The 27227-nt window shown below is 43.9% G+C and overlaps 3 protein-coding genes across 4 annotated transcripts in view; 2 read left to right on the top strand and 1 right to left on the bottom strand.

Moving 5' to 3' along the window:
• Positions 1–8662, bottom strand: part of KDM1B (lysine demethylase 1B) — a 29644-nt gene extending 20982 nt beyond the window's left edge. The window contains exons 1-8 of the mRNA XM_080582717.1: positions 8614–8662; positions 8445–8496; positions 5735–5837; positions 4799–4923; positions 2989–3078; positions 2097–2208; positions 1361–1477; positions 304–342 (exon numbers count right to left, since the gene is read on the bottom strand). Coding sequence (XP_080438843.1) covers positions 304–342; positions 1361–1477; positions 2097–2208; positions 2989–3078; positions 4799–4923; positions 5735–5824 — 573 coding nt within the window. The 5' untranslated portion in view covers positions 5825–5837; positions 8445–8496; positions 8614–8662. The remainder of the gene's footprint in view (positions 1–303; positions 343–1360; positions 1478–2096; positions 2209–2988; positions 3079–4798; positions 4924–5734; positions 5838–8444; positions 8497–8613) is intronic.
• TPMT (thiopurine S-methyltransferase) lies at positions 8663–18452 on the top strand. The gene is made up of 9 exons (XM_080582729.1): positions 8663–8807; positions 8992–9134; positions 9872–9964; positions 10928–11060; positions 11474–11526; positions 15531–15605; positions 16331–16416; positions 17501–17545; positions 18318–18452. The coding sequence occupies exons 2-9, from the start codon at positions 9001–9003 to the stop codon at positions 18431–18433; spliced, it is 735 nt and encodes a 244-aa protein (XP_080438855.1). The 5' UTR covers positions 8663–8807; positions 8992–9000; the 3' UTR covers positions 18434–18452.
• Positions 18453–18589: 137 nt separating this feature from the next.
• NHLRC1 (NHL repeat containing E3 ubiquitin protein ligase 1) lies at positions 18590–23139 on the top strand. Of its 2 annotated transcripts, none has more exons than XM_080582718.1 (2): positions 18590–19130; positions 19516–23139. In XM_080582718.1, exon 2 carries the CDS (start codon positions 20398–20400, stop codon positions 21532–21534), a length of 1137 nt encoding a protein of 378 aa, XP_080438844.1. In that variant the 5' UTR covers positions 18590–19130; positions 19516–20397; the 3' UTR covers positions 21535–23139. The 2 variants fall into 2 exon arrangements, with proteins under 2 accessions (XP_080438844.1, XP_080438845.1); XM_080582719.1 differs by having other exon boundaries at positions 19423–23139.
• The last annotated feature ends 4088 nt before the right edge of the window (positions 23140–27227 follow it).

Genomic DNA, 27227 nt, shown 5'->3' with positions numbered 1-27227 from the left:
AACTGAATGCTGTTGTTTTGCCTGATCAAAAGAGAGGATTAGGAGCAAACTTTGAACCACGGATCACAACCCAAAGACACCAAGAACCACCTGAAATCTAACTGGTAGTGAGGGAAGAGAGGAAAAAGATGAGAAAGTAGAAAACCCGAGGCTCTGTTGCAAATAGTGTCTGACAGTTTCCTGAACAAAATGCATAAATGCTACTACAATTGGCCGAAGGACCAAGAAAAGGAAAGACATATGCCATGCTTTAGGGTTGTTTTTATATTCTAGAACAAATGAGGAGGAACAACCACTACTCACCAAGTCCTCAGGCATGGAACACTGGTCTGAGCCCTCCGTCTGAAAGGAAAGTCAATTGAATCAGAGCTATTCTTAGGCCATGCGACAAAAATTAAATATAAAAGAAAACAATTTGGCTATGGCATAGTTCCATAAACATAAAAACCAAACCAAAGAATTCATTAGTGTTAGTTTTCTGTAGCACAGGCGTTGTATTAGTAAAAATAAATAATAGAGAAACGCATAGTTAAAAACACAACACACCATGAAACCAAAACACCCTAGAAAACCTTTTTCATTTGTTAAATAAAATAGTCTCTACTGATCAGACATTAAGATATGTGTCTTATTCCATGAAATGGAGTGGAACGCTGAAACAAACAAATGGGGGTGGGAGGGCAGAATTATATAGAGAAATTCTGGGAAGATTCCCCATTTTTCAGAGAGAAAATCTTCCAGTCTAGACTATAAAAACAAAATTCTCTCATTTATTTTAAGAATATTACGAGGTTCCAAGATGAAATGCCAATCCTTTCACGTGGTCAGTGTTTTCATGTTATGTTTTTAGCTATAACGATTCTATGGCACTATAAGGACTCTCAGATTTCAGGAGTTACCTTCATGCCAAAGCTGAATATTCTCCATTTAAAGCCCCATGACAAACTTGCTAAAAATTAATAAAAGCTCATTGAGCTTTTCAAATGTTTTCCTCAATAGTAAAGTATGGCCAAACAAAAGCAAAATAAAAATAAATAAATAAAAATTTTAAAAAAAAAACACATTTTGGTGTATGTCTATTTTATACATGCTGATAATCTTTTAGTGGATTTAGAATGAGTGATTTTACAGTTGACTGCAGACAGAAAGTATTTCAGATGCTTCTTTCTTGATATTTTCTCTCAGGAAACAAAAAAAGCCAAACAGCTTGTAGGCTTTTAAGCCATGCGGCTCTCCAGGCCATCGGACACTTTTTTTTGAAATTAGAAACATTAAGCAGCAAAACAAGAAGTAATTTATGTCTGCAAACAAGAAAAATATACTTGTTAGTTTCAGAATGAGCAAAAGTCTTCTATGCTACCTTGGTGGAATTGTTTAGTTTCATACCACATCTGTATGTTTTTGCTATCTGTGGTGTCAGCTGGATTTCCTTTGTCAGCTGACGCCATTTACCACATTCTGGCTTCGTGCACTGCACCTACAAGTCGAAAAACAAACATGTTTTTACTCGTTACTGACTGATTGCAGATAAGGTTAATGGAGCATAACTAGCTGATCAGAAAGAAGGCAGACATGAGGAAATTGTTAAATACAATTGTTAAATTCATTCTCCTGTAATGCTCAGGACATCAGTAAGACATCAGTAAGGTATACGTAAATCTTGGGTCAATCTCCAGTAAGATTATATTTCACTACAGAACCTAACTCCAAAATTGATTCAATACCCAGTTACACTACTGTCTTCAGTGGGCTTTGCAAGTGTTGCTGCAAAAATACATCATTCACTACTTCAAAAATAATAATATTTTTTAATCACTTTCCTTCAATTCCCATATTTCCTTCTCTTCTCCCTTTACCATGGAAATTCTCTTGAGCTTTTCCCAAGCCCTCTAATACTAGGAAGCCCAACTGAAAACTCAGCTGACCTGTTGCTTGATCATGCAATATCAGAAAGTCTTTCAGAACAAGAAACGAGGTGAAGATAGAAAAGAAGGGGCAGGGGGAGCTCATTTAAACATCAGAACAAAACTGCATACCTTCTCAGACTACCATCACATGGAAATACACCCTCTTACGTAAATCACTCTCTGTCTTACCCAGTAAGGAAGCTGTTGATCAGCCATGAAGGCTTTTGGACTGGGCTCGCTTTTACCATTACTTGTCCAAATCCTTTTCCAGGCAGTATACTTCTCATAACCATCTTTATGGCTAAGAAGAAAGAGAAAAGAAAATAGCAAGCAGTCAGAAAACTGAATGATCTATGTCATTTTAAGCAACAGTGGTTATTCTAAAATTAAACATTTTATATAAGGACAGAGAAATAAGGCTGCAGAGTTCTATATTTTCCTATTAAATGCAGAGGAAGTCATGGCTCTCATGATAGCAACAAAGAGCATCCTGACCACTGTGTCCTCTTGATAATGAGCAGGCTTCCTGGAATCTGAAGCCTGGACTGAGTTACAGGTACTGCTGAGCACACAAGTACTCAAGAGCCTCAGTAGAGATGGACTCAACTCCCACGCAAATGGAAAGCAGCTTGAAGCCTGAAGTGCTCTCTGAGACTCCAGTCACTGAACTGCAAGCGTGAAAGCTACTTGCTGATTTTGGTCTTATGTAGAGGCAAGTTCTCCTGAATTCACATCGTAGAGTGAATCTGCTAACTAAGAGAAAATAGACATACTTAAAACTATTCTCATATTTTAAAATTCTCTCCTGTCATTTTAAAAGGGAGGAAAGGTTCAGAATAACTGTCCCCACAAAACATCTTGGATAAAATAACTGGTTTTGTTCCTGCTACGTATTCATGTAGATGATTAGTCCATACAACACCTGCAGTTTTACCACCAATACCTCAGCATAACTTCAAATAAAGCAAGCACAGAGGACTAGACTTTGTATTATACATATGTATATTACGTTTCAGCACTTGTATCATCTGTCAAAATTTAATAAGAACTGAAAAGGCACAACCTTATTTGGCAAATCTACCTTCGGTAATAGTGGTCAAAGCATTCATTGCAGAAGTGTTCCCCACAGGAAAGATGATACCATCTAGATGTATAACCATTTTTAGCACATCTGTAAAGCAAGAGACATAGAAATAGCTTTATAAAACATTTCAGAAAAAAAAATCTATTGACAATAGCACATTCTAGAATGTGAACAATATATTCAGGACAAGCCAGGCCATTATGTTCCATTCATGAAGGCTGACTTGCACAAGGCACTACAGCCACACTAATAACAACAACAAGAAGATCATTTCAATTGTCTCAGACATTTCCAGTTTCCGAACTAAGCAGCACCAGATGCAAAGGAGGCAAAGCATACACAATATGCAGTTTTATAGTTGGTCTGGCTTCCAGCAACTTTAACAATGGTCCACTGAGCCTTTCTTTAGTACCCTTTAAGCAGATGGTTCCTGGACATGAAATACAGTTGCTTTTACAGTATGTACTGCAACACACAAAGCATTTTCCAAATGTCTCTCTCTGTAGAAACTTACCCTTCTTTTACCTTTTTTCATTTCATTCTGATGTTAGTGCAGGGGTGGGAGAAAGTCATTTCAATGAGTATTTTTCGTGTATGGGTAATCGATTGATTCATAAGTCATTACAACACCTAGTCCCCAGAACAGCTGACAGAACTATACATGCAAATCTGAATGCAAAACAGATGTTGCCTGTTTTTTAACGTGACCAAGTTGGCTGCAATTTTAACCCAATGAGAGAAAATCCTGAGGAAACCGTTACACGTTCTGGGCATTTATTCCTTATATACTCTCAGAAAGAAATATCCATTAGCAAAAATTATATTCATTATGCAAAGCAACCACTCTTCACTTAGAAAACTCTCATTAAACTCAATGAAATGATTCAAGACAAATTAATGAGGTAAAAAACAGTGGTCTAAGCTACTAACTGAAATAGCTAGAAAAGAAGTGATCTCATGTCAAATAAATGACATCGAAAGCACATATTCTAGGGGAAAAATATGTATTTACTACAACACTAAAATAAGACTTCAGGAAACATGACTATGCAATAACTGTTGTTTCCTAAATAAAAAATAAATCACCGACACAGATTTCTCAGGTGTTTCTCAGGTGTCTGGATTATTTTAACATCATTGAAGAATAAATAAAACAAGGAAAGTTTGCCCCAATTAGCTAGGGAGGGAATGATGCCATGTAATTACAGTCTGCCTACTGCATAATGAGATCTAATATCTTTCTTATTGCAGACACTGAATGCATGGTACTGACAAGATGCTTCTCCAGGGTAAGAACACAAAAGGACTGGCCAAAAGTCACAAACAACTTGAGAACAAAGACTTCAAATAAGCACAACTGTCTCCCAAGACCTAAAACGTGAAGATGAGAATCTCGCCTCAGACTGCAAAACATTCCAACAAATGAGCAGGTTTCAAAAAAAGGGTTTCTGCAGTAAATGATGGTTTTATTTTCCATCTCGGAAGCACATTTAGCTTCCAGGTTACCCTTGCATACTCTCAGTTTCACTGAAGCAAGGTGTATTCCAGAAGACACCGTTAATAACATCCATAAGCTTATTCTAAGCTAAAGACACGCTGTATCAGATTTAGTAACTTGTGCAGAAGAAATGTATCCACAAAAGGATAACTGTGACACTTTCCTGGCATCTTAAGTCTCGTATTACTACCGTTCAATTCTCTCTCTGCATTTAGAAATGAAGGGATTTTTCAGAATGCAGTTAAAATTCCAAGTTTCAACTGCAACTTTAGAGAAGTCTATGAAAAATCAAATTAAAAAGAAACAAACCTTTCAGCTGCACTGGCAAAGCAAACAGGACATGTTGCAGTGCATCCAGCTTTTTCACACTTCCTATATTTCTTCTCTGACGCATCATCATCATCATCTGCTGCCTCAGCCGCTTTCTTCTTCACCTAATAAAGAATAGCTGAAATCTGACCAGAAATGACACGATTGCGTTTTACACACAGTGGTATTCAGACAGCTTTGCAGGTTGTGGCATAGCATCGAAAGTTTAAAATGATACAAACAAAACTTTCTGAATTCATTGTGAAATAGCTGCAGCATGAAACAGCTGTCAAAGTAGGTCAGTTTTTCTACCAAAAAAAAAAAAAAGGATGGAAATATCATTTAAAGCTAAAAATGTCTTGCCCCAGCTTAACTGATGCCATTGAAGAGATTATAAGCAAAGATTCCAGTTTAAATCACATTTTAAGCTCCATCACTTGCTAATGAGTAAGGCCTCAGACGTTTGTTGTATTTCTCCTTCAGAAAAATCTCTTCTTCATATACTTATTGATAGTAATTAGTGGCAATCTTCTCCGCACACCAAATAAAATATTAGGGCCATGGGGGGGGATGACTCCAGATACAAAGCTGTATACCATATGCATCTTCTAGGCTTCAAAGGTAGTGTGTATTGTGTTGTTTTAGGTCTCAGTCTCGATTGGCAGACAGCTTTGTTTGGCTGCACAGAAAAAAACTCTGATTGTATTTTTAACATATCAAGAATTTACAAGTTACAGTGAGCATTCCTCTTTTCTGAATATTCTTCATAAATAAGAAGCTTTGACTATTTCTTCACAGAGTTAACAAATTCTCCCTCTCCCTGGATATATGCTCTGAGTACTAGGTGATCCACAGTGAAGCCCTCTTTCTTTATAAACATCAACAGGAAAAAAAAAAAAAGTACCAAACCATGTGTTTTCAAATTGTTATAAGTACCTGTCTTCCAGAACTCCTCAGGGGAAGGTTGTCTGGAGACTGGTCTGAAGAACATGTCTTTTTCTTTGTTCGCACCCTTCCAGTTGACATTGTATTATTAGACCTGGAGGAAAAAAAAAAATGTGCAGCAGTTAAGGAAAAATAAAAATTAAATTGATTAAATTTGCAGAGCTGTCTAATCACCTGGACAGTACAGCCACTCTTAGAATGCTACTTTATTCAGAGTTACCTAGACAAGAATCTGTTTAGCTTGGCTATCAATTCAGGGGAGAAAGGAGAATGAGGCACTATGAGGAAAGAAACAACAATCTTATTTTAAAGTAAATTCAGAGTTAAAATTAGATCCTGGAGTACATCCTGACAGGTTATTCCAGATCAGCATACCCCGGATTTCAATAATCTGATTTGTGTTTGCGTTACGTCAAGATCTGGACTGGAATTAGGGTTGGCAAAGTGAATAGACATCAGTCCATAATGCAAGCTTTGAAGTACCAGTCTTCACAATGCTCTTCCTACCACCTTCTGATTTATCGTTAGCAAGAGATTTGCACTGCAAAGCATTTTTCCAAAGAGCATGCTCAAGAGATGTTTAATGCCAAGTGAAATACCATTTCCAAGATTCTCCTGTCTCACACCCTCCTGTAAAAATGCATCAGAACATAAAGCCTAAACAGCTACGTTTGCATTGCAATTTTAAGCAACTGGAATATCACAAACTTAGTTATTAAACATACTTCGGGAGAAAAAAGAAGTTTAACACCACAAGATAGATCTATACTTGTCTTTGACTACGTTGGTGGGAACAGGAAGACCATAGTTCATCATGCAAGCTGGAAAGCACGTAATGTGAGAAAGCATGCCACAGAGATATGAAAGCACATTTAAAATGGTATTATCAAAGGCGTTCTTTTTGCAGGGGTTAAAATAGAATAAGGAGAGCCTGGAGGAAGAATTAAATCTAAATGCACTCCACCACACAGAAAGGAAATGGAAATAAAACCCTTGTACTACAGCACTGAGTCATGAAGGTTATCTTGTTGTAGCAGGGACTAGTTTGCAATTTTTATTTTTTTTTTTTTTAATATTTCTGGAATTTCTCAATTCTCCCTGTTGTTCCAGGCTGCATCCTCCTTGTTCAAGCTGACAGTAAGGGATGTGCTAGCAGTAGCTTCATTCACGGATTTTGCCAGAAGTAAAGGTAGCAGGAGGAGAGAATGGGCATCTTTACAAAGTTTCAAATGAAGCTGACATAAATCAAGTAAGTCGCTGCTTTATTCTGCCCTCAAGATAGAGGGAATTGATTTGGGTGCAGAAGGGAAGATTCACACAATATCCACATATGTGAGGAGAGAAATGAGTTCGGACAAGCCAACGCAAAAATTAATTTTTTTTTTCTATACAAAAAAAATCAATTATAATTAATTAGAGGGGGAAAAAAAAGTCTATGTTTACTCCCCCAAAAAGCCAACGATGTTCCACCACAGCTTCCCCCACTGCACGGGGGTGGATGAGGATGGAAGAAGAGACAGGAGAGCCAACCGCTGGCGTTTACGTGACATTTCCCAAAGCACTGCGTGAAGCCCCAGGAAATGGTGCCTGTTCTCCTCCTGGGGCTGTCCCTCTGGGTCTGGGGCACAACAGTATCTCTTTGTATCACCTCCGTGTATCCTCCTGGCCGCGGCCACTAGCTAACCATCCCTAAATACTGTTGCCTTTAGGGTGGAGGCTCTGACCTCCCCCACCGGCCCTGGCTGGTTTCGGTGGCTCCAGGTGGTCGCAGGAGAGGTGCGAGCATCCCAGGAGGCAAACTGGTGCTGTTTCCTTGCATTTGGGAGGTTGGGAGGGGAAAAAAAAAAAAAAAAAAGAAAAAAAAAAAGAGAAATGAGGCAGTTATGGCTCGCTAAGAAGTTCTCTGAGGATGTTGAAGGCTCAGGCAGGCCTCCGGTTTGGCAGGGCGGAGGCCGGCAGTACGGGAGCCCGAATATGTTTGTGCTGTCAGTGCTGCTGCCGGGGGATGAGGAGGTGGGCAGGAGGCGGCCAGCTAGCTGCAGGAAGGCCATTGTTATCCAGCTGCGTGTCACCTCGTCCCCAGGTCCCCTCCACAAACCCCACTGGGCTCACCCCACAACCCCTGGCTCTTTGGAGAGGGAGCAAACAGCGCGCACCTCATGGAGCCTGGGGGGTCTGTGCCCTGTGAGCGGGGTCTTGCTGGCTCCGCGCCCTATAAATGTGGTCTTGCTGGCTCTGAACCCTATATACGTGGTCTTACCGGCCAAGGAAATGCCCCCCATGACGGGGGAGAGGGGGACACACAGCATGTCCCTCACGGTAACATTTCGCCCAGCCTGGCCTGTAAGGGAAAGCCCCCCCGGGGCTCCGCGGGGAGCTGACAGCAAGTTTGGCTTGGGGAAAAGAAAGAATAAAAAAATAAAAAACAAAAAAAAAAAAGGAAAGGAAAGGAAAGAGAGGAGAAATAAATAAAAGAGAGGAAGCAAGAGGGGAACGGGAGCGAGGGGCCGCGCACACCTTTACACAACTCGGGGCGCCGGCCCCGGCCACGGCCCCGACCCCAGCCCCCAGCCCGGACCCCAGCCCCCAGCCCCCCGACCCCAGCCCCACGCCGGGGGTCGCCGCCCCCCCGCCCGCAGCCCGGCAGCGCGGTGACAGCGGCCCCGGCACGGGGCTGGGGGCGTCCCCGCCAGGCGCTCACCTCAGGGGCCGGAGACCGCATCCACGCGTGTCCGCGCCGCCTCCTGCTACAGCTGCGGCGAGAGGGAAGGGGGAGGGGGAGAGGGAGGGATGGAGGGGGGCACGGAGGTGAGGCGGGGGCCGCGCTGCACCTGCCCCGCCGCCTGAGGGAGAGGGGGGCACTCACTCACCGCCGCGGCCGTCCCCAGCGCCATCCTCCTCCTCCTCCTCCTCCTCCTCCTCCTCTCAGCCCGCCTCCTGCTGCCGCCGCTTCCGCTCAGCACAGCGAGGGGGAGGTGCCAGCACGGCCCGGCCCGGCCCGGCCCCGCCACAGCCACCGGCCCCCAGGCGCCTTCGCCCCCGAGCCGGGCCGCGGCGCCGCCAGGTAGACGTGTGTGAGGGACGGGGGGCGAGGAGCGGCCCCTCCATTTCGGACGGGAAGGATGGGGCTGGAGACCCCGGGGGTGGGGGCACCGCGAAGCGCCGCGCTCCAGCCAAATAAACCCTGTGGAGCGGGGCTTGTGCGCGGTGCCGGCTGACCGGGGTTCCTCTCCGTCTCCCTCCCACAGCCGCTGGAAATGGACGGCCCTGCCGGCGTGCCCGCCGAGCTGCCAGGCGGCGGGGCGCAGAAGGACCGGGCGCTGACGGCGCAGGAGTGGCTGCACAAGTGGGAAACGGGGGCGGCCGCCTTCCACAAGGAGCACGGGCACCCGTACGGCACCTCGGCTGGAGGGACGGGGAGGGGGCGGCCCGGTTCGTCCAACAAACCCCCCTAAAGCTGGAGAGGTTGCGTAGGGAAACGCGTTGAAACAGGCACTGCCTGAACGTTGACGCAGCTGTGTGACCTCCATTTGTTAAAAAATGGCAGCGAAAGAAAAAAAAAAAAGACATCGTTCCATTTAGAGCCGTCCCTCCTTAAATCATGTTTTAAACTGTAAAGTTTAGGCGACCTGACTAAAAGTCTTAAGTTCTCTGAAGCAAAGGCTCTGCGTTGCTGTTCGTAAGTTATGAAACCGGGGCCTAAAGCAACACTGGGGCAATTATTGTGCCCTGGAGGACAGGGGCCTGAGGGAGAACACCCAATTATACTGTCTTGTAACTAATAAAACTTACGCTTGAGACGTGTATCAATGATTGATCCAGAGGTTTAATCATCATTCTGTTTAAGCTGCCTCTTGCGGCCCTCTTACAAGTGGGTAAGTTGTTTTGTTTACCTGAGAAGGCGAGCAAACAGAAACCAGGACAAATTTGCTCAGCAGACATGAAGTTCGCTTTCCGAGAAAATGGAAGGTGAATGTTCATAGCTCTTGTTTTTACTTCTAATAGCATTTCTAACTAGGGCCGTGTATCCCATGGTGGAGTTTGTGTGATATCTTGTAGCGCTTGGCTCTTTCCTGAACCAGCACAAATGCTCTCAGTGCAAAGTAAAAAGTATCTGTTCTTCTGCAGGCTGCTAGAGAAGTACCTGGACGTGCTCCTAAGCGGCAGGAGTGGACTGAGGATATTTTTCCCACTTTGTGGTAAAGCAGTAGACATGAAAAGGTACGAAACGGCACAGGTTATAACAGCGAAAATCTCAGTGATGTGGGGAAGGAGGGAGAGAGAGGGGGAATTCCCAGCCCTACAACGGCCGATGGAAGCGTGCCGGATCTCTGCTGGCGGCAGACTGAAGGCTTGCCCCGTTTCATTTGCTGGTGCTTGGTTTAGTGGCGTAAATGGGATGGATGAGGACTAACCTGAACATCCTTCTGACTGCCCTGAGTTCAGCCTGGGGAATGCCGGATTTGTGACGGACAGAGTGGCAGAAGCTGTGCCCTAATGGCTGTTTCATTTTTTGGCAATGTCGGCTTAAATGGCCCACAGTGAGCCTGGTTGTCCCAGAGCACATGCTCATGGGACCACGTGGCATGTCACACCTGGGAATTTAGGTGATTTGGGCCAAATACAACTTTTTTTTACATTTCTTTATGTTACTTTCACTAGTTGTTGGCTGGGTTATAATTTATTATTAGGGGCTGTGTAAGCCTGTGCTGCTCCCTGGGGGTAAGGGACACGAGCCAAACCCATCCCAACTGATCTGCACCCCCCAGTTAGCCCTAGTGACCACAACTGGTCATGGTGATGGGTTCCTAAGCTGACCACAGGTGCCGAGGCGTGCCGCTGCCTCAGTGAGGACCCACACCCTGCCACCTTGTCTCACTGAGCGCCACTGCTGGGGCAGTCTTCCTTTTCACTGCATTCATAGAAAGTAATGATTAAGCAATTAAATCTAAATAAAGCTGGTGAGCCCCCATCAGCTGCCTGCTGAGGGGTGCTATCTTAAACTCTGATCATGCGGGGGTGTTGTTCAATAACGTGAAAACTCCAGAAAGAGGAGACACACCAGTGCATCCTAGAACCAGGTTTGAGCGAGCATTTCTCTAGTAAATACTTATTGAGGTGCACATACAGTAATGGCCTGAGCTGTGGGCCTCAGTAAACCTGGGAACTCTCTGCTGCGTGCAGGCTGGCTGACTTGGGACACAGCATCGTCGGCGTGGACATCAGCGAGCAAGCGCTGAAGGAGTTTTTTGCAGATCAGAATCTGCCTTATTGCGAGGAGCCAGTCCCAGGTATTGCGGGAGCAAAAAAGTTGAAGGTATGTTTCCTGCGTTGCCACGCGATCTAGCGTGGTTAGCCACGCAATGCAAGCGTAACTGAGCAAACAAGTCCTTCTGCTTTTATGCCACTGGTAATTGTTCATTTCTCCTAATGAGGTCTGAAAAGAAACACTGGGTTGTAGTTTTGCACTGAGAAGTTCTTATTTTGAGCTTATTACTTTGGCCTTTTTTTCATATGACTTTGAAAAGCCTAAATATGAAGTTTAGAGGATAGCGTATTTCAAAAATGGACAGTCGCATGCCTTGATAGATCAGAACCTCTATGGAAGGGATCAGGAGATGTACCTTGGTTTAAAAAAAAAAAAAAAAAAGTTTTTCTTCATGACACCTAAGTGTATATTTAAAGATGTAGTTTGCTGATAAATATTGTTTCTCTTGCTTTTCATCCTAGAGTACCTCTGGAAACATCTGTCTGTACTGCGGCAGTATTTATGATTTGTCCAGGTAGGAGTCCACAATGTGTTCTCCAATTTTCTATAACCAACCATGTATTCATACTGTCAAATTATTTTATTTGAACCAGCTCCTCTCAAGAAAACTCTTATTAACTTGTGTGAGAAATGTGAATAGCCAATATCCAACAAAAATTACCCCTGTTGTTGACCATTAGGTAAAGATGGCAACTAAATATCTTTAAATGTGCTCGTCTAAGCTGTCATCTAAAAGTTATGGGAAACCACGTTTGCTTTTGCAGTAAAAACAAATTACGTTCAATATTATTGATTGATTCTACAAGGCAAAATCCTAGCACAATCCCTTACTCAGAGTAGCTTAGTGAAAGTAAAGAGAATATACCAGAGGTGTTGTCTTAAACAGCTTTTCCCGTAATTAAGTACTAAATATATTTTTCCCCCAAACTACTTGATTAACATATTCATGAGTTAGCTGTACCCATTGTTTATGTGCCCCATGCTTTACTTAACATACTTTTCTCAGTGGGCTTAAAGTACTTAACATCGCTCCAGTTTATGTCCCTTTTAAAATATTGTCAGACAGTGACTGCAAGTGCTTTTACAACCATGGCTCAACTTAATATCTTCTAAAGGATTTTAGTGCTAAAATGTCCTTATTTCTTATTCGTTCTTCATCAGTTACAAGACACAATGGAAAATGCAAAATGTTTCAGCACAGTCCACGCTACTGTCTCCTGAAAAATATTTCAGCCCGCTGTTCTCTGTGGCCTCGGATTTACTTCTCAGATCTTGGGGTGGCTTTGCACCTGGCTTTCTGCTCAGCTGTCAGCTGGTGGGGAATTTTGCAAATCACAGAGTTGTACAGAGACTCTCTCCAGCCTCTAGCATAGGAGACTCTGCCTTGAACAGTAATGCATCTGGTTTATTTGTTTGTCCCAAGAAGGTGTTCACAATAGGCCTTAGTTCACAATAGTAAGTCTGCCCTGGAACACCCCCAGACCTACACCAGTGCTGGGGTAGCTGGAGGTTGGAGAGCATGCAAGAAAGTGATGCTTCTGGTTTTGAAATGTGTCTTGAAGGAAGCTGAAGATGCCCAGTGTCCTCTACTGTAGTTCCTTCCTCTTGTATTTCTTGCTCTGACACAGTTTACCCTAGAGTTTAAGGTTTTGGTGAGGTTATGTGCGTTCATACAAACAACTGTCAGTAACAATTTGTACCCTGGCTGTTCAATAAGGAGGAGGAGGTCAAGTCTGGATCTTTATGTGTACAGGCTTTTCAGAGAGTCAACCTATACAGGATTAATAGGTCGCTTAGGACACAAGAACACAGTGCTTGCTTAATGATCCCCTTTGTATTCATTACTGGAGACCGAAGTCCTCTAGATGATAGAGTGCTGGTAAGACTTTTGCTGTTGCAGCTGTTTGGTTCGGAGTGTATATATAAGGAGGCAAATGCAAAAATGAACACCTTGGAACAGATGGCCAGTATACGAAAGCGACTTTGTAGATACTGCCTGGTTTCCTCCTCACTCTTCCCCTGTGATGTAGCTCCTTGCTGTGTTGATTCCTATAAGCCCCTCTAGCTGTGAGTTGACAAGTTGCCCAGGGACTGCTCGAGCTTCTCATCTGCAGTTTTTAAAAATTTTGGTTCTAAGTTGAGTAGCAGGTAGCATGGTAAAATCTATAACTTCCATCATAATGTGGTGGGATAGTACTATGAAGTAAACTAAAAATAGGTAATTAGTGAAAACCTCAGTTGATATTAATGGGCCCAGTAGATAGGTTTGTCCCTCACAAAATAAATCGGCAGGTACGTGTTCTGGATGCATGGTTCTGTGCTGGATGCTGCTATGATGAAAGTACAAACCTCGTTCCCTACAGCAGTCAGCAGATACCTGTGACTACAAAAATGCGCACACAGTTCTGGTTTCTATGTACAGACCATTTGATTAATTACCCAGTAATTACGGAAATTAAACTTATTTCTCTCTTGCCGAGGCTGGCCTGCAAACAAATCCTTTTGATCTCCTCGCCTAGCATTCATTAGAGGAAAACCCAGATGTGCTTGTGACCTTTGTCAGAATGAGACATTTCAAAGGCTCTTGCTGGTTAAAGAGTAACAGGAATTACTGCTCTTTGTGGGAACTCTGGGAAGTGTGTTAAACAGTTATATTACACAATCGTCTTACGTCCTAATACAATTATAGCTACCAGACTATAAATAAAAATTGCTTTAACCGAAACTACTAAACGCATATAGGGATAGCAATTCACAACGTTATTACCAAAAAGAAGTAGGATTTCTGTGGATATGTGAATTTCTGTTTTAGATGTTAATTTTTTTTAATCGTAGTAGTATCTAGGCTGCCATCTCTCATGCTGCTTATCTTATAAACTTACAGCAGGAGATAAAGTGAGGCTAAAGATTGGGTACTGGTATGGTGAAAGATGTATCTAAGAGGAGTGCTTCCTAATACCTTAGTTTCATCCTTATGAAGTCAGGATGAAAGAAAGCTGTGCACATTTTTCTTCCATTTTCTCCTGGCTTGGTTCTCCTCAGAAGCAAATGGGATGTACAGGCAGGCAGGGAGCACCCAGACGCTCGGGAGCTCCTGGGGTCTGTGCAGCCAGGAGGCCAGCACCAGGGAAAGGCTGCAGCGTGAGGCTGCCCACTGCCTGCGGTGTCTGTAGTCCCTGATGAAATCCGTGGGGAGTAAAGTACCTGAAATGCCTGTGTGGAGCCACCGCCACCATTCCAGTTAGACCAGACCGGAGTTGGAAAGAAAAAAGAGGTGCAAAAAAACTGCAGGGGTTTTCCTGAGGTCGTGCAGCAGACTCGTCTATGCAGAGAGAACAGCCTGCAAGCGTCAGAAAATCAAGTTCGTCACCTGCCCCCTCATCCCCACTGTCTCTTTAAAACCCTTATAAGAAAATAAGAGACTGTTTATTCAAATTAGGTGCTTGGTCTTGGCAAGCTTTAAGAGGAGCCAGGAATCTGCAGTGTTATCATGTCTCATCGCAGCAGAGCGGGAAGTACAGGCTCAGCTTCTAGGTTAGACGCCAGAAACTCAGCGATGCCGTTGCAAAGAAATGAGCAGCAGGGCAGGGAGAAGTGAAGAAAGAGGTGATGCAATTGGACTCAGACACTGTCCCAGTAGGCAGAAAGGTATTGCAGACTACTTTTTTTTTTTTCCTCTGTAAGTAAATGTATTTCAGACTTCCTTTAAAATTATGCAATTTACTTTGTTATTACTTTACTCTCTAATTTCCTGGTTTAATAATTACCAGAAACAAGGCTTTTCCTGCCTGTAAACATCCTCATCTCTAGTGTCACCCTGATTGCTCTTAACGCCTGCTAATAAAGGCATTTTCCAATAGTCTTGGCTACTTGCAGGCTTTAGGTAGTCATTGAAGCCATCTGCCAGATCATTCAGGAGCAAAAATAATGCCTGTGACAGCATTAGACTGGGGCAAGTATCACAGTAACTTAGCTTTTCTAAGATTAAACAAATCGCAAACTGAAGCTAACTGTCCTGAGCATGTGGCTGGGAACTGGGGTGTTTAAAATTACTGGGTGTGCTGCATTCAGTAATCCTAAAGCAGTGAGGTGCCTTCCTTACCCTGCGCTTGAAATCATGTGTGGGTCCTAGAAGGAAGCCGTGAGTTAACGATGTCCCAGATGTATGTTGGTGCTGCCTCAGGGGTCACGGCAGGTTGTGACTACCAAAAACACCAGACTTGTATCCCAAAAGCGTTTAAAAAGTGTTTCTTCCCCCTGCCTTGTCTCAGCACACCCTAGCAATGGTGAAATGACGAACAATTCCAGCACCTCATGCTATCTTATCATGGCAGAACCACGTACCAGGTTTCTTGCGACCCAGTTCATAATGTTCTGGGTTCTGAAAAGGCTGGATCCTAACAACAAATCAGGTCTGCACAGCCAGCTGGAGACTACTGCCGACCGCTCAGAAGCATCTGAATAAGGATGAAGGTACCTTATCAGTATTTTTAAGCCTTTTTTCTCATCTTTCTGTAGTGCAATTGTTGGCAAGTTTGATGGGGTTTGGGACAGAGGAGCTCTAGTGGCTGTGAATCCATGTGACAGACAACGGTTAGTAAATTTGCTTGGCGGTTAATCTTTTCTCTAGTGCATTCAGTGACACAGTTTTGTTACCTTCTGCCACCTGTCGACAAGCCCTCTTTCACTGAGCAGAGTAACCTAAACAAGTTTTTCTCTGCCGTAAGCGTCAGTCGCAGCTGCAGAGCGCTGTGCTCTAGATTTGTGAGCTTCCTTCAGGAAGCGGCCCTGCCTCTTGGTGGGAAAATATGTGGTTTGTTGCAACCCAGAAGAAGCAGAGCTGCAAGTCTCATCTGAATGTTATTATTTCCTTTTCAACCCATCTGCTTCTCTTCCCTGTCTTCATCTTCCCCTCACTCCTCTTTACTCCAATTTTGTATTCTTGCCTACAGCCAACCCAAATGTAGTTTGACCCTGCTCCCAGGATTTTTGAATTAGATACGTGATCTTGTGAATTCAAATAATTTCAAAAATCAGTTCTGTACTGCATTCTGGGCTGGCGGATGAATACGGTGTTTTGCCTGTTAGTTTTGAGAGGAACATTGGAAATAAGAAATGCTTTTTTATGAAAGTGTCCACAAACCTTTGAGATGTTTCATGAATTTCATGCTCGTTTATCTCTGCTTAGTTCCTGTGTGGGTCAGTTTGACTTGTCTCCACACAGGACTACATGTTACCTTCTTTGGTGAATATTTTGAATGCTATCCTTAAATGTTTGTGCAGTTCCAAAATAATAAAGTATAACTATCTCCTTTTAGCTATGCCAGTTTGATGATCTCCCTAATGGAGAAAAATTCTTCTTATCTCCTCGTTACTGTTTTATATGATCCAAACAAACACAAAGGTGAGAACTTTGCACTGTTCATGGTTTGGTTTTACGTTAATACGAATTGTGTAAAGATGTGTTAGATGTATATTAGGATCTTCCTCAGCTTTTTTAACAAACATAGCTTTGTTAGCCAATCATGCCGATATGGCTGTGTGTTAAAAACTGTAGATGTAGAGCAAGCTTGATGCTAAATTTGCTTTCTCTTTAGCATTCAAACATGCCAAGGACAAGTGAAAGACAGGCACGTGATCTAAAGAACTGGATGGGTCCCTTCCGACCCAAGCCGTTCTGATCCTGTGATATACTAACCACAAAATGAAACTGGAAAAGTGAATGCTTAGTGTAACTCTGTCCATCCTGTCTGGCCTAGGGACCTTGGGGCACTCCTAAGAACATCAACCATGTTAAACTTCTGGTCTGTTTGCCCAATATTTACAACCTATTTATATTTAAAACCTATTTAAATATTTAAACTGCATTGCCCATCTTGTGCCTTTCCTCCAACCCCTACCATGGTCTGCATATGCCTGGAAGAGGTGAAATTCTGTAAGGCCATGAAGAATTTTTCCTTATTATAACTTCTATTAGATGCCAAAATTTAGTTTTTATTTTATAATTATTATTTTAATTACAAATTCACAGAAGATAGATTTCTTGCTGCTTTTGATCTCTTCAGCATAATTACCCTTCAGAGAGAAGGTCTTGTTATCATTAGCCACAATAATTTAATTCACTGCTCTCCCTCTTACTATTCAGCTTTGAGCTTTAATCATGCCATTTCTCTATAAAGGGATTATTGGCCCAATTCCCACATGGCAGAGAGAGTGGTTGTATCCATGGCATGTTTGTGACCTTCCCTCTTCTGACAACGTGGCTGCCTTGGCTGCAGCCTGGAGATATTGCACCAGCAGCAGCACCTGAAGCTGCCAGGGGGTCCACCAAGGTGCCTCCAGTTCTCCTACGTGGTGTTTCTGGTTCCTGCAGGTGGTGCTGCACACGGGCGCCTGTCTGGGGCCGGGTGCTGGGGTTGGCTCCAGCTCTCTTGTCGCAATACAAAAGTTTGTCTCCTCTCTGATTAGCTTCACCGTTTCCTTTCCAGGCCCACCGTTTTATGTTCCTGAATCTGAAGTTAAAAGCTTGTTTGGTAAGTAATGTTTCATCTCACCCTTATGATGTTTTCCAAAACACAAAAATGGGTTTTTGTGCTTCTATCTCTGCAGCAAGTGACCTAGTCATGTGTTTGCTACTTAGGTAAGAGATGGAGTCACGGAAAAATAATGAGGGAAATAAAAATCACGTTGCCACAAGGTTTTTGCTGTTAATGCAAATTCCCACCTTTTCAAAACACACGAGGAAAACCCCAGAGGCTGTTGCTGTCTCTTTTCTCCCCTTGGCTTCTTTTCACTTCCCCAGGATTCAGACTGCACACTGTGGTCTCATAGCTTCAGTCTTTCTCCTACTTGACAATTTCATCTTTCTCTGCACCTCATCACTATCTACCCTGGTTTTAATGCAATGCCTTTGCATATTAGTTCTAAAGCTTCTGATGTATTTTTGTAGCCAAAAAAGAAAAGTAAAATGTCATGCTGTAGAAATGCTAGATGTGCAACTCAAATCCATTAGCGCATATATATATATCAGAATTGTGTCAGGAAATTTTCAATATTGGTCGTGATATGCTTTGCTATTGCACTTGTTTTAATCTTACTTCTTTACGAGACCTCTGGAGTGTCCGTACACAGTGAGTCATTGGCAAGGACAGTTTTATCCCGGTGCAAAAGAGACCAATAAGTTTTCCTCAGTGCATTTGTGTCACGCAGTTAGGGACATCTGTACATAGGATTTTGTCTTCTGACAGTTTGCTTTCTTCAGTGACTTACCATTCAGTAATTTGGTTACTCTTTCCTCCTTTTCAGGCAACCATTGTGAAATTAAGCTTCTTGAAAAAGTCAGTGACTTCTCAGACAGACACAGGCAATGGGGACTAGATTATTTTCTGGAGACTCTGTATATACTAAAGTTTGTAGCTTGATTAAAATCCGTTAAAACAACTTACCTCCCATCTAGCTTTTATTTTTATCTCACTTTTTAAAATGAGACACGTTTTGGGACACTCTTAAAGCAGGCTTCAGTGTACAGAAAAATGTCTGTGGGACGTCTTCATTTTGATTTTGCTTTCAAAGCCAACTCTCCTATGTAACTGACTTCACTGCTTTAAGATGTGCATAGCTTTTCTTAAACTTAATGCACAACAAGCATTTTTTGAGTGTTTCTTTTGTATCATTTCAAATAGTTAGAATTAAAAAATAAATAAATGAGGTCCCTTCTCTGTGGCCGCCAGTAGCTGCTGCCTGTGTGTAGCTCTGCAGGTCCTCCTCGGAGGCTCACGGCCTTGGAGTAATGGCAACTGCTGTTCAAATGCTGCTTTCCATTTGCTGTTCAAATGCCGCTCGCCTTGCACCAGCGAGGGCAGCTGGGCAAGAGAGGCGGGAAGCTGGCGCGGCTTGCTGCTTGCTCTCTGTCCCCGTTACGATTACAGGTTGAGAGACGAGCTGGCAACGAGAAGGCAGGAAGTCTTGGCAACAGCCGCCACGGGGGAACAGTAATCGAGTAGCGAAGAGAGGAGGGAAGCAAATGGCTGACAATGAAGGAGAGAGTCCAGGAAGAAAATATTCCTGCGGTCGCTTGTGAGCGTGCCGCTGCCTCCTCCAGAGTGCAGCGACCAGCAGGTAAATTGGCAGGGGGCTCTAGGGCAAGAGGGGTCAGAGAAAGCCTGTGGGGCTTCTGTGTGGTTAGCCGAACACAAACCCTTCTTTGCAGGTCTTTGATCATTGTCATAGGGGTATTATTGCAATATTTTTTAAATTACAAAACTGGGGACTCTGAAGACTCTTTGTCCTGGCCTTGGTGGCTTATTTAAAAAAAAAAAAAAAAAAGGAAATGTATGATTGCAATGTAGTGTATTGCCACTTATTAAGACTAAAACGAGAGAAAAAGCTACGTGCAATTTTAACGTTGCAGTCCTAGAGCTGCAAGTGGGTCTGATGTTTTCAGCAGAGCAGTCCCCAACCTACAGCCTCTCCCCCAACCCACAACTCTCGATATTGCTCACAGCCACTGGGAGCTACTGCTGCTTCAGCACCAGGTCACCGGAGAAGAGATGACGACGCTGCTTACAGTGCTACCTTCTTGTAGCCCGTGGGCCGGCTAAGTTGGGAACTGCTGGTTTTGGACATTTTCACTTCTGCGCAGTTCAGCAGCTACTGGGTTAAAGCATCTCCTCTCTTTCTGTCCAGATTTTTTTCCAGGTGTGAGAGCTGTTAAACTTATATCAGGTTTGTAGAGGTGTCGCAGCTGTCCCAGGCCAGGTGCTGGATGTTGCTGACCCTGGGGTCCTGCGCAGGGCTCCAGGAAGGAGGGCTCGGTCATGCTGACCAGCTGTCCTGGTAAATGCAGCATCTTCCAAAAAGAGCACACGCTGTCCATGCTGCGTGTGGATGCGAGTGGGAAAAGTGGCTACTGGCACTTAGCATAAATATTTCCCTCACATTTTCAAAAGCTTCCCCGAACAGCGAGGGGAATCACATGCAACAGTGACTGCTTCCTCGCCCTGACAGAGGCATAAATAGCACTAGCAACCTTGAGGTAACTTGGTAGCTGGACACGTGTATGAATCCGATGCATGTTTTATGTATGTAATTTGATTTTCTTGTTGTAATTTTAATAGAGACTTTTTCTATCGACCGGGAACCGCGAGACAAACACACAAACACACCCCCCCCCACCAAACCAGGGCTCCCCGGCGACCCCCAAAACCCTCTCCTGGCCGCGGGAGGGGTGGCTGAGGGCCAAGGGCCGCTGTCCGAGGGCCGGCGTCCGCCGTCCCCTCACGGAGCAGCCGCGGGCGGGCGGCCAAGGGAGGCGTGGAGGCGGCGGGGCCCCGTCCCTCCGCCGCCCGCCCACAGGGGGCAGCCGCCCGGCCCGGCCAGCCCCGGGATGGCGGCGGCGGAGGCCGGCGAGGCGGAGCTGGGCCTGCTGGAGTGCCGGGTGTGCTTCGAGCCCTACGGCCCCGGCGGGCAGCGGCGGCCGCGCAACCTGCCCTGCGGCCACGTCCTCTGCCGGGGCTGCGTGGGCGCCCTGTGCGGCCGGGGCCGGCTGGAGTGCCCCTTCTGCCGGCGGGCCTGCGGCCCCTCGGACACCAGCGACTGCCTGCCGCTGCTGCAGCTGCTCGAGGTGCTGGGCCCGGCCTGCAGCATCCTCCCGGCCGCGGGCAGCGCCGCCCCCGGGGCTCCGGGGCTGCGGCTGGCCCTGGGCGGCTGGGGGACTCTGGTCAACCCCACGGGGGTGGCGGCGTGCCCCAAGTCGGGGCGCTTGGCGGTGGCCCACGACGGCAAGAAGAGGATCCACGTCTTCGGGCCGAGCGGGTCCTGCCTGCAGCGCTTCGGGGAGCGCGGGGAGGCGGGCAACGATATCAAGTACCCGCTCGACGTGGCTGTCACGGCGGACGGGCACGTGGTGGTCACCGACGGCGGGGACCGTGCGGTGAAGGCCTTCGACTGGGAGGGAAGGGGGGCCTTGGCGGTGCGAGAGGGCTTCTGCCTGCCGTGGGGCTTGGACGCCACCCCGGAGAGCGACGTGATCCTGACGGACGCGGAGGCAGGAGCTCTGTACCGCCTGACGGCCGACTTCGGAAAGGGCGAGCTGAAGAAGTGCCAGATGCTCCGGTCCAAGTTAACCAGCCCCAGAGGGGTGGCGGTCTGCCAGACCTCGGGCGCTGTTGTGGTGATAGAGCACCTGAAGGCCAGGGGGCCCAACAACAGCAGCACCCGGATAAAGATATTCAGTGCAGACATGGATCTCGTGGGACAGATGGATAGCTTTGGCCTGAACCTCATTTTCCCCTCCAAAATATACACGACGGCTGTGGCCTTTGACAAAGAGGGTCGCATCGTAGTAACAGATGTCTGTAGCCAGGCTGTGATATGCTTAGGGAAACCTGGGGAGTTTCCCATCTTTAACCCTCTAATTAGCCACGGGCTTTCATACCCCATAGGGCTGACTTACACAGCAAACAATTCCCTCGTAGTTCTAGACAGCGGTGATCACACAGTAAAAATCTATAGCTCCACCTGAATGGGTCTAAGTTTATACTGCTGTATCTGCTTTTGCCCACAAAGCAAGCAAAGTCCTGGTCTTCATAGGTGTGTAGGGAGGGGGTATTTTCTGGGCTAGACTTCAAGTGAAATTACCCTCTTTAACCAGCATGCTCTGCTTCCCGCATAACTTGCATCAAATCCCTTGCCTACCCACAGGAGACAACCTGGCCACTGCAGGCCAGAGTCAACAGTGAATCAACCAAATGATTTGGCATTTTAAAACTATTCCATACCTTGACAACCAAATATTCATACTGCGAAGTAATAGCAGCGTCTGCAATGGAGTAATCCAAGACTTGCAGCTGGGAGAGAGAAGGATGCATCTTCTGTTTACCGTCATCAGCATTTTGTTTTCGTTATTCTTCGTTAAGCATGAGAGTGACGGAATGGTTTATGTAGGATTTCTGCATGAGAAAGGAGACTGACTGGATGAACTGATGGGAGAAATGGCAGATTCAGCTCAAAGGGTCATTTGATCCAGCCAAGGTCAATTGCAATAGAGGAGCTATCAGCAATTAGTGAGTTATATGACATGAATTGGTGCTCAAAACCTTTTTTTTTTTTTCTCCATATTGGGGAAATGCACTTCTGGATGCACTTTTCTTTATATTAGTTTATTACCGCCTTTATTGGAGTTGTACAGAAGCAGTTGCACTTCCTGTATAATGCATGAGCCTGTGTCTTCATCTAGATGAAGTTTTGTGTGTGGTTACCTGCATGGGCAGCTTTCCCTAGCAGCCCCTCCCGTATTGGTGCTTAGACCACAGGTACTTCTGCATATACAAAATTGAATTGGCTGTGTTACTCACACAGGTACTCTTGGGAGATTTCCAATACTACCTGCATCTGTCTTGTAATTAATTTAGTACTTTTGCACCAATCTTCAAGATTCAGTTGAAAACTGAAATGGTGTTGATGAGTAATAATAGGGAAAGGGGAACGTGAGCCTTGCTTTTTCACAGCTTCCACAGGAGGTTTTGTTGGTAGTGAATACACAGCAGGTTTAGGTTATTTTATGTTATCCTGAAAGCAGTTTCACTGTGGACATGAGTTCTGTTGCCTTATTGCACCACGGAAATTAAGTGATAACTGAATTACTTTGAGAGGGATTTAACGCACCCACTAGAAGTCACTGCTGCATTTTTATGTATTTCTGCTCCTAAAGTAATTATTTAGGTGGTTCAGCACTAAAAGGAAGTTAAGATATAAATGTAAATGTTTTATGAGGTAGAAACAAGTAGATCAAAACTGAACAAAACTTTTTTGGTCATGTATTTAGTGACTGAAAGCATGCATATTAACTAAAGACACTTGAAATTCACAGGTAGTCTTTCTATTGATTAACTGTTAATCTGGCTTTTGGTCTGGCTTCCTGGGCAGTTAGTAACTGCATGTATTGCTGTACCAGCGATATTCCAAATATTTCAAACTGAAGCATTTTTAGTCCTCTAATTCAGACAATGTATTAATCCATCTCATGTTACCATTTATAAAAGAGGGCAAACGAAACTATTAAATGCAGCTGTTTGTAAAGGCTGATTGAACAGTGACCTGCCAATAAAGTGTGATTTGCTTACTCCTATGCTGGGCAATTTAGTGAAAGTTTCTAACTTCTTTTTATCACAGTTTTCTCTGTTACAGTTCAATTTCTCTGTTGGAGTTGCTGTATAGGTGGTTTCTTTTGTTTTATTTGGAGATATCCTGCTGAAGTTGTAGGGTGATTTGTTGCTGTTGGAAAGTATATGGGCCTGCACAGTTGGTCTAGTGCCAAGCCACACAGCAAGTGCCTTTGGTGGGACCAGAAATATCTCTCAGATATTTTGCAGTAGGAGGTATCCTGCCCTGACTAGGAGCCCTCCTGAGGGCTCAAGAAGGAAATTTACTTAGAGAAGCAGCCCCCTGGCTTATATATGCCTTTCTAGGTGCCAAGACAGCTGTCTTTGAGGGATATAAAAACAATTGGACAACACTTCCTTTGGGGAACTGCTGTGTTTCAAAATGCATGTAATACCATGTATACTTTATTCATACATAATTATTAGTTTATCACAATAGCAGTTGTGGGACCCGGACACTTCCTCTGTGAGCTCTCATCTCCTCAAACCTTCCTCTGCACCAGGAGCTTGTTTTTCCTGCTGATCTCATGGGTGGGCAAGTTTCCTAGTGTCTGCTACCATGTAGGAAGCTTACTAGCAGCTGAAATGCTGACTTTTGAGTATTTGACTCATGTTGTTTTAATATACACAAAATCTCCAGTTGTTGCCCATTCTTCTCCTGTCTGCTTTGGTATATAGCTAGAAATCACCTGATGTTTGGGTTCTGCTTTATTCTACCTGCTAGGGCAAACCACCTTTCTTCTACCTAGTTTGCCCCACACCATGTCCTGCATTCTCTGATTTACTGACTGCAAGCAAATACTTTTTTTTTTTTTTTTGTGAATGATGCTGTTTTCTTTTTGCTTTAAGGCTTGGTGTTTGGCATTGTTCAGCACTGCATCAAAGAAACCACTGAATTCTGTTTTAATTCACTTGATTTGGGCATGCAAATTGAGAAGCTTTAAAAAAAAACTACATAAAAATCATGTTAAAAGTCTTGAGTTTTTCAGGGAAAACCTGAAATCTTTCTTTCATCACACAAGAAGATTTGAGAGAGAGAGATCCACCAATATGCATATAAGAAACTAAAAAGTCCTTTTTTTCTTACCTCTTACATTTTTTCTTACTCTTGCCTCTTACATTATGCATTTATGCACATTTCCCTATACCTAATTTAGATACCTGTTGCCTTCAGGTTGATAACTTAGTGCCGTCTGCTTTTCAAAGACCTACAGAACACGTATTGCTTCTATCTGTCTGGTAACTGGTTGGAATTTAGTCACAGATTTCAACTGAACAAAAACTTGGGTTCTGGGGGAAGGATGGAAAAGGATGAGGGGCTCCTACCTGAACAGATATAATTACGTAGATGATCATTTGGGGGTTCTAGTGCATGTATTAAAAATGGGGGTAGCGTGATGTGTTCTTCCCCTTGGAAAAGAGTGCTGGGGTTTTCATCTAGAATGTAATATGGGACTATGTCTCACTGCTTCAGTGATAATCACCGTCGCTGCTATTTAATAAAAGAACCTGATGTAAGCTTTGCATAATCCCCTGCACCTCAGGTTTTAATATTATGGATTGCAAACAAATAAATATAACAAACAGTATTCCCCTACTGTAGGTTGGTATGACTTCTGCACACACACACTGCAATTTCTATTTGGTTTGTTTTTAAGCTCTGATCTCAGATTGCTATCGTTGCATATAAATATACTTGGGTGTGTTTACGGTGTTTAGCAAGGTGTCAGAGGAGTTTCACAGATGTGAATCAAAACTGTGTCCTATAACATAATTTTTGTTTTGGTTTGGTTTTGAACAAAGTATTTTCTGTTAAAGAATATAATTATTCAGCTTGGTGAATTAAAAGAAGAAAGAAAGAGGGAAAAAAAGGTATAGTTTACTTTTGGCCTTTGGCTATTAGTTCCCTCAAGCCACATTGCTCTGCGCATCAGTTTGATGTTGATATTTTCATGACATGTGGCCATAACATCACCGTAGCATTTTTTTAATGTGGACTTATTTCAGGTGAAGAGGAGAGCTCCTGTAATGTCAAGCCCCAAAACCACCAAGGGTTTTATAGAGCAGTGTCCATCAAAGTGACGAGCTGAAATACAGGAAGCCTCTCCTTCCTAGAAGGGTTGAGAGAGGTAAAAAAGCAACTTTTCTCCACATGACTGTGTTGGAAAATAATAATAATAATAATAAAGGTTAAGGGAAATACAGGAAGCCAAGTTCTTTTTCTGTAGAGTGCAACACCACCATAACACATGTTCCATCTAAAAAAAAAATATTTTCAGTGTGTTGAAGATGCAGAGTTATGGCAGATGAAGTATTATGGAAGAAAAATTGTATTTTCTCAAAGATATATACAAAATTCAAACCCACTGCATTTTTTGAATAGGTTTCTGTGTAATATTGCTTATTCAGTATTTAAACAACTGGCTACAGGGCAGAGATAAAAGGAACACAAAGTTCTCTTCGAGACATTCTGTATCCCATTATGTATCATGTTTCAAATATGACTTGAGTCTTTCTAGTGAATGATCCCGCTCTGGTATTGCTTTACTTTTGGGTTTGCACAGTTCCAAGCTTGTTGGATCTGTGCAGCATCAACCCCCTTCTGTTGAGAGATGCTGGCAGTTCTGGTGTCACTCATCTGGTCACTCTCTGTCTACCTAAGTCAGTGCTGTCCAGCTAAATTAATACTGGAGGAAGGCTGGAATAAAAAGTTCATCGTTGTTTAAGCCCAATCTAGCTGTCCTCCAAAGGGCAGTGAGTCAGACCTGCTGGTTTGGGAAGGGAAGAGCATGCTTTTTGCTGCTTGTTTTTGGACGGCTATCCTGGCTGAACACTCATCAGGACCCTGCTTTTTGGGAACCAGTACAAGATCCGTGCACCTTTGTCATGTCCTGATTCTCATCTGATTCTGAGTGCTGCTCCCTGGTATTCAACAACATGTTTGATTGCAGGCCCAGCAGAGATAGATGTTATCCCATGCTCTCACTAACTGGACCTTTAGCTATGGTGGGCTCCCCAAAAACATGTGAAAAGCTCATGCAAGCCTCTTCTCAGAAGCCCATCCATTTAGTTTACAAGTCACCTTTGGATCACAGTTTGCTTTCACAGAGTGTAATATAACTGAAGCAAAAACATAACTGTGAGGAACAGGCCAGGCAGACCTGAAATAAGGTCAGTAACTTACTCTTTTTCAGCAAACCCATTACTCTACTGAATGCAACGGGTAATTACTGTCATTACCTGCATACAAAAATCCCAAACGTGTAAGCTTTAGACTTGAAATATGTTAATCCAAAGAACCACCCAACACTTTCCCCTTTGCCATGTACTGCTATGGGCCATACATCAGTCAGAAGGCATGCATATCTGGTTTGTGTTCCTCCATCAAAGTGGGCATTGGCAATGCTTCAAGTCCGTATTACACTTTCAACTTCATGATCTCAACTAAATGTGCTAATAATAATATATTTATATTTGACTCTGTTACACGAATATGGAGGTTTTCTCTGGAGTGCTTCCCTAATATAACTGGCCTGTGATTTTCCTGGACAATTTCAAAGCTATTGAACACAAGAGGCTTTTGGTGAGCAGACGATGCGTTGCATGTATGTCTTTTTCCAGTCCAATGCTTTCCGAGAGATTTAGAGATATTTTTGAACTTGGCTTTCCAACATCTCTGTGAAGCAAACACAATACAAATGTTCTGGCCCTGCAGTTGCAGACAAGAGAGCTGAGAATCAAGAGAAGCCTTTGGCAGATGATAGACTAGATCTCAGACTTCCCATTACAAGGTTGGTGCCTTAATAAAGGAGGGAGAGTCTGTATTTAATTATCGTCTTGTCGGGGAGCTGCCTTCCCGATCTTGTAACAAGTTTTGACATTTTACTGATGGTCCCATTGTTACTAATTCCTTTGTTGTTTCCTACAAATCATGGAAATTCATACTTTTCAAAAATACAATGTATTCCTAGATAATTGCTTCCAGCATGCTCCACAAGGCTGCGTGGTTACAGAGTTTTGACGTGCTCTGTAAGAAGGTGTCCTGCTGTGAAGC

The sequence above is a fragment of the Anser brachyrhynchus genome (genome assembly GCF_964034855.1).
Source record: "Anser brachyrhynchus genome assembly, chromosome: 2".
Taxonomy (NCBI): Eukaryota; Metazoa; Chordata; class Aves; order Anseriformes; family Anatidae; genus Anser; species Anser brachyrhynchus.
Note: the sequence above shows the minus strand (reverse complement) of the source record. Positions and strands in the feature narration are given on the sequence as shown.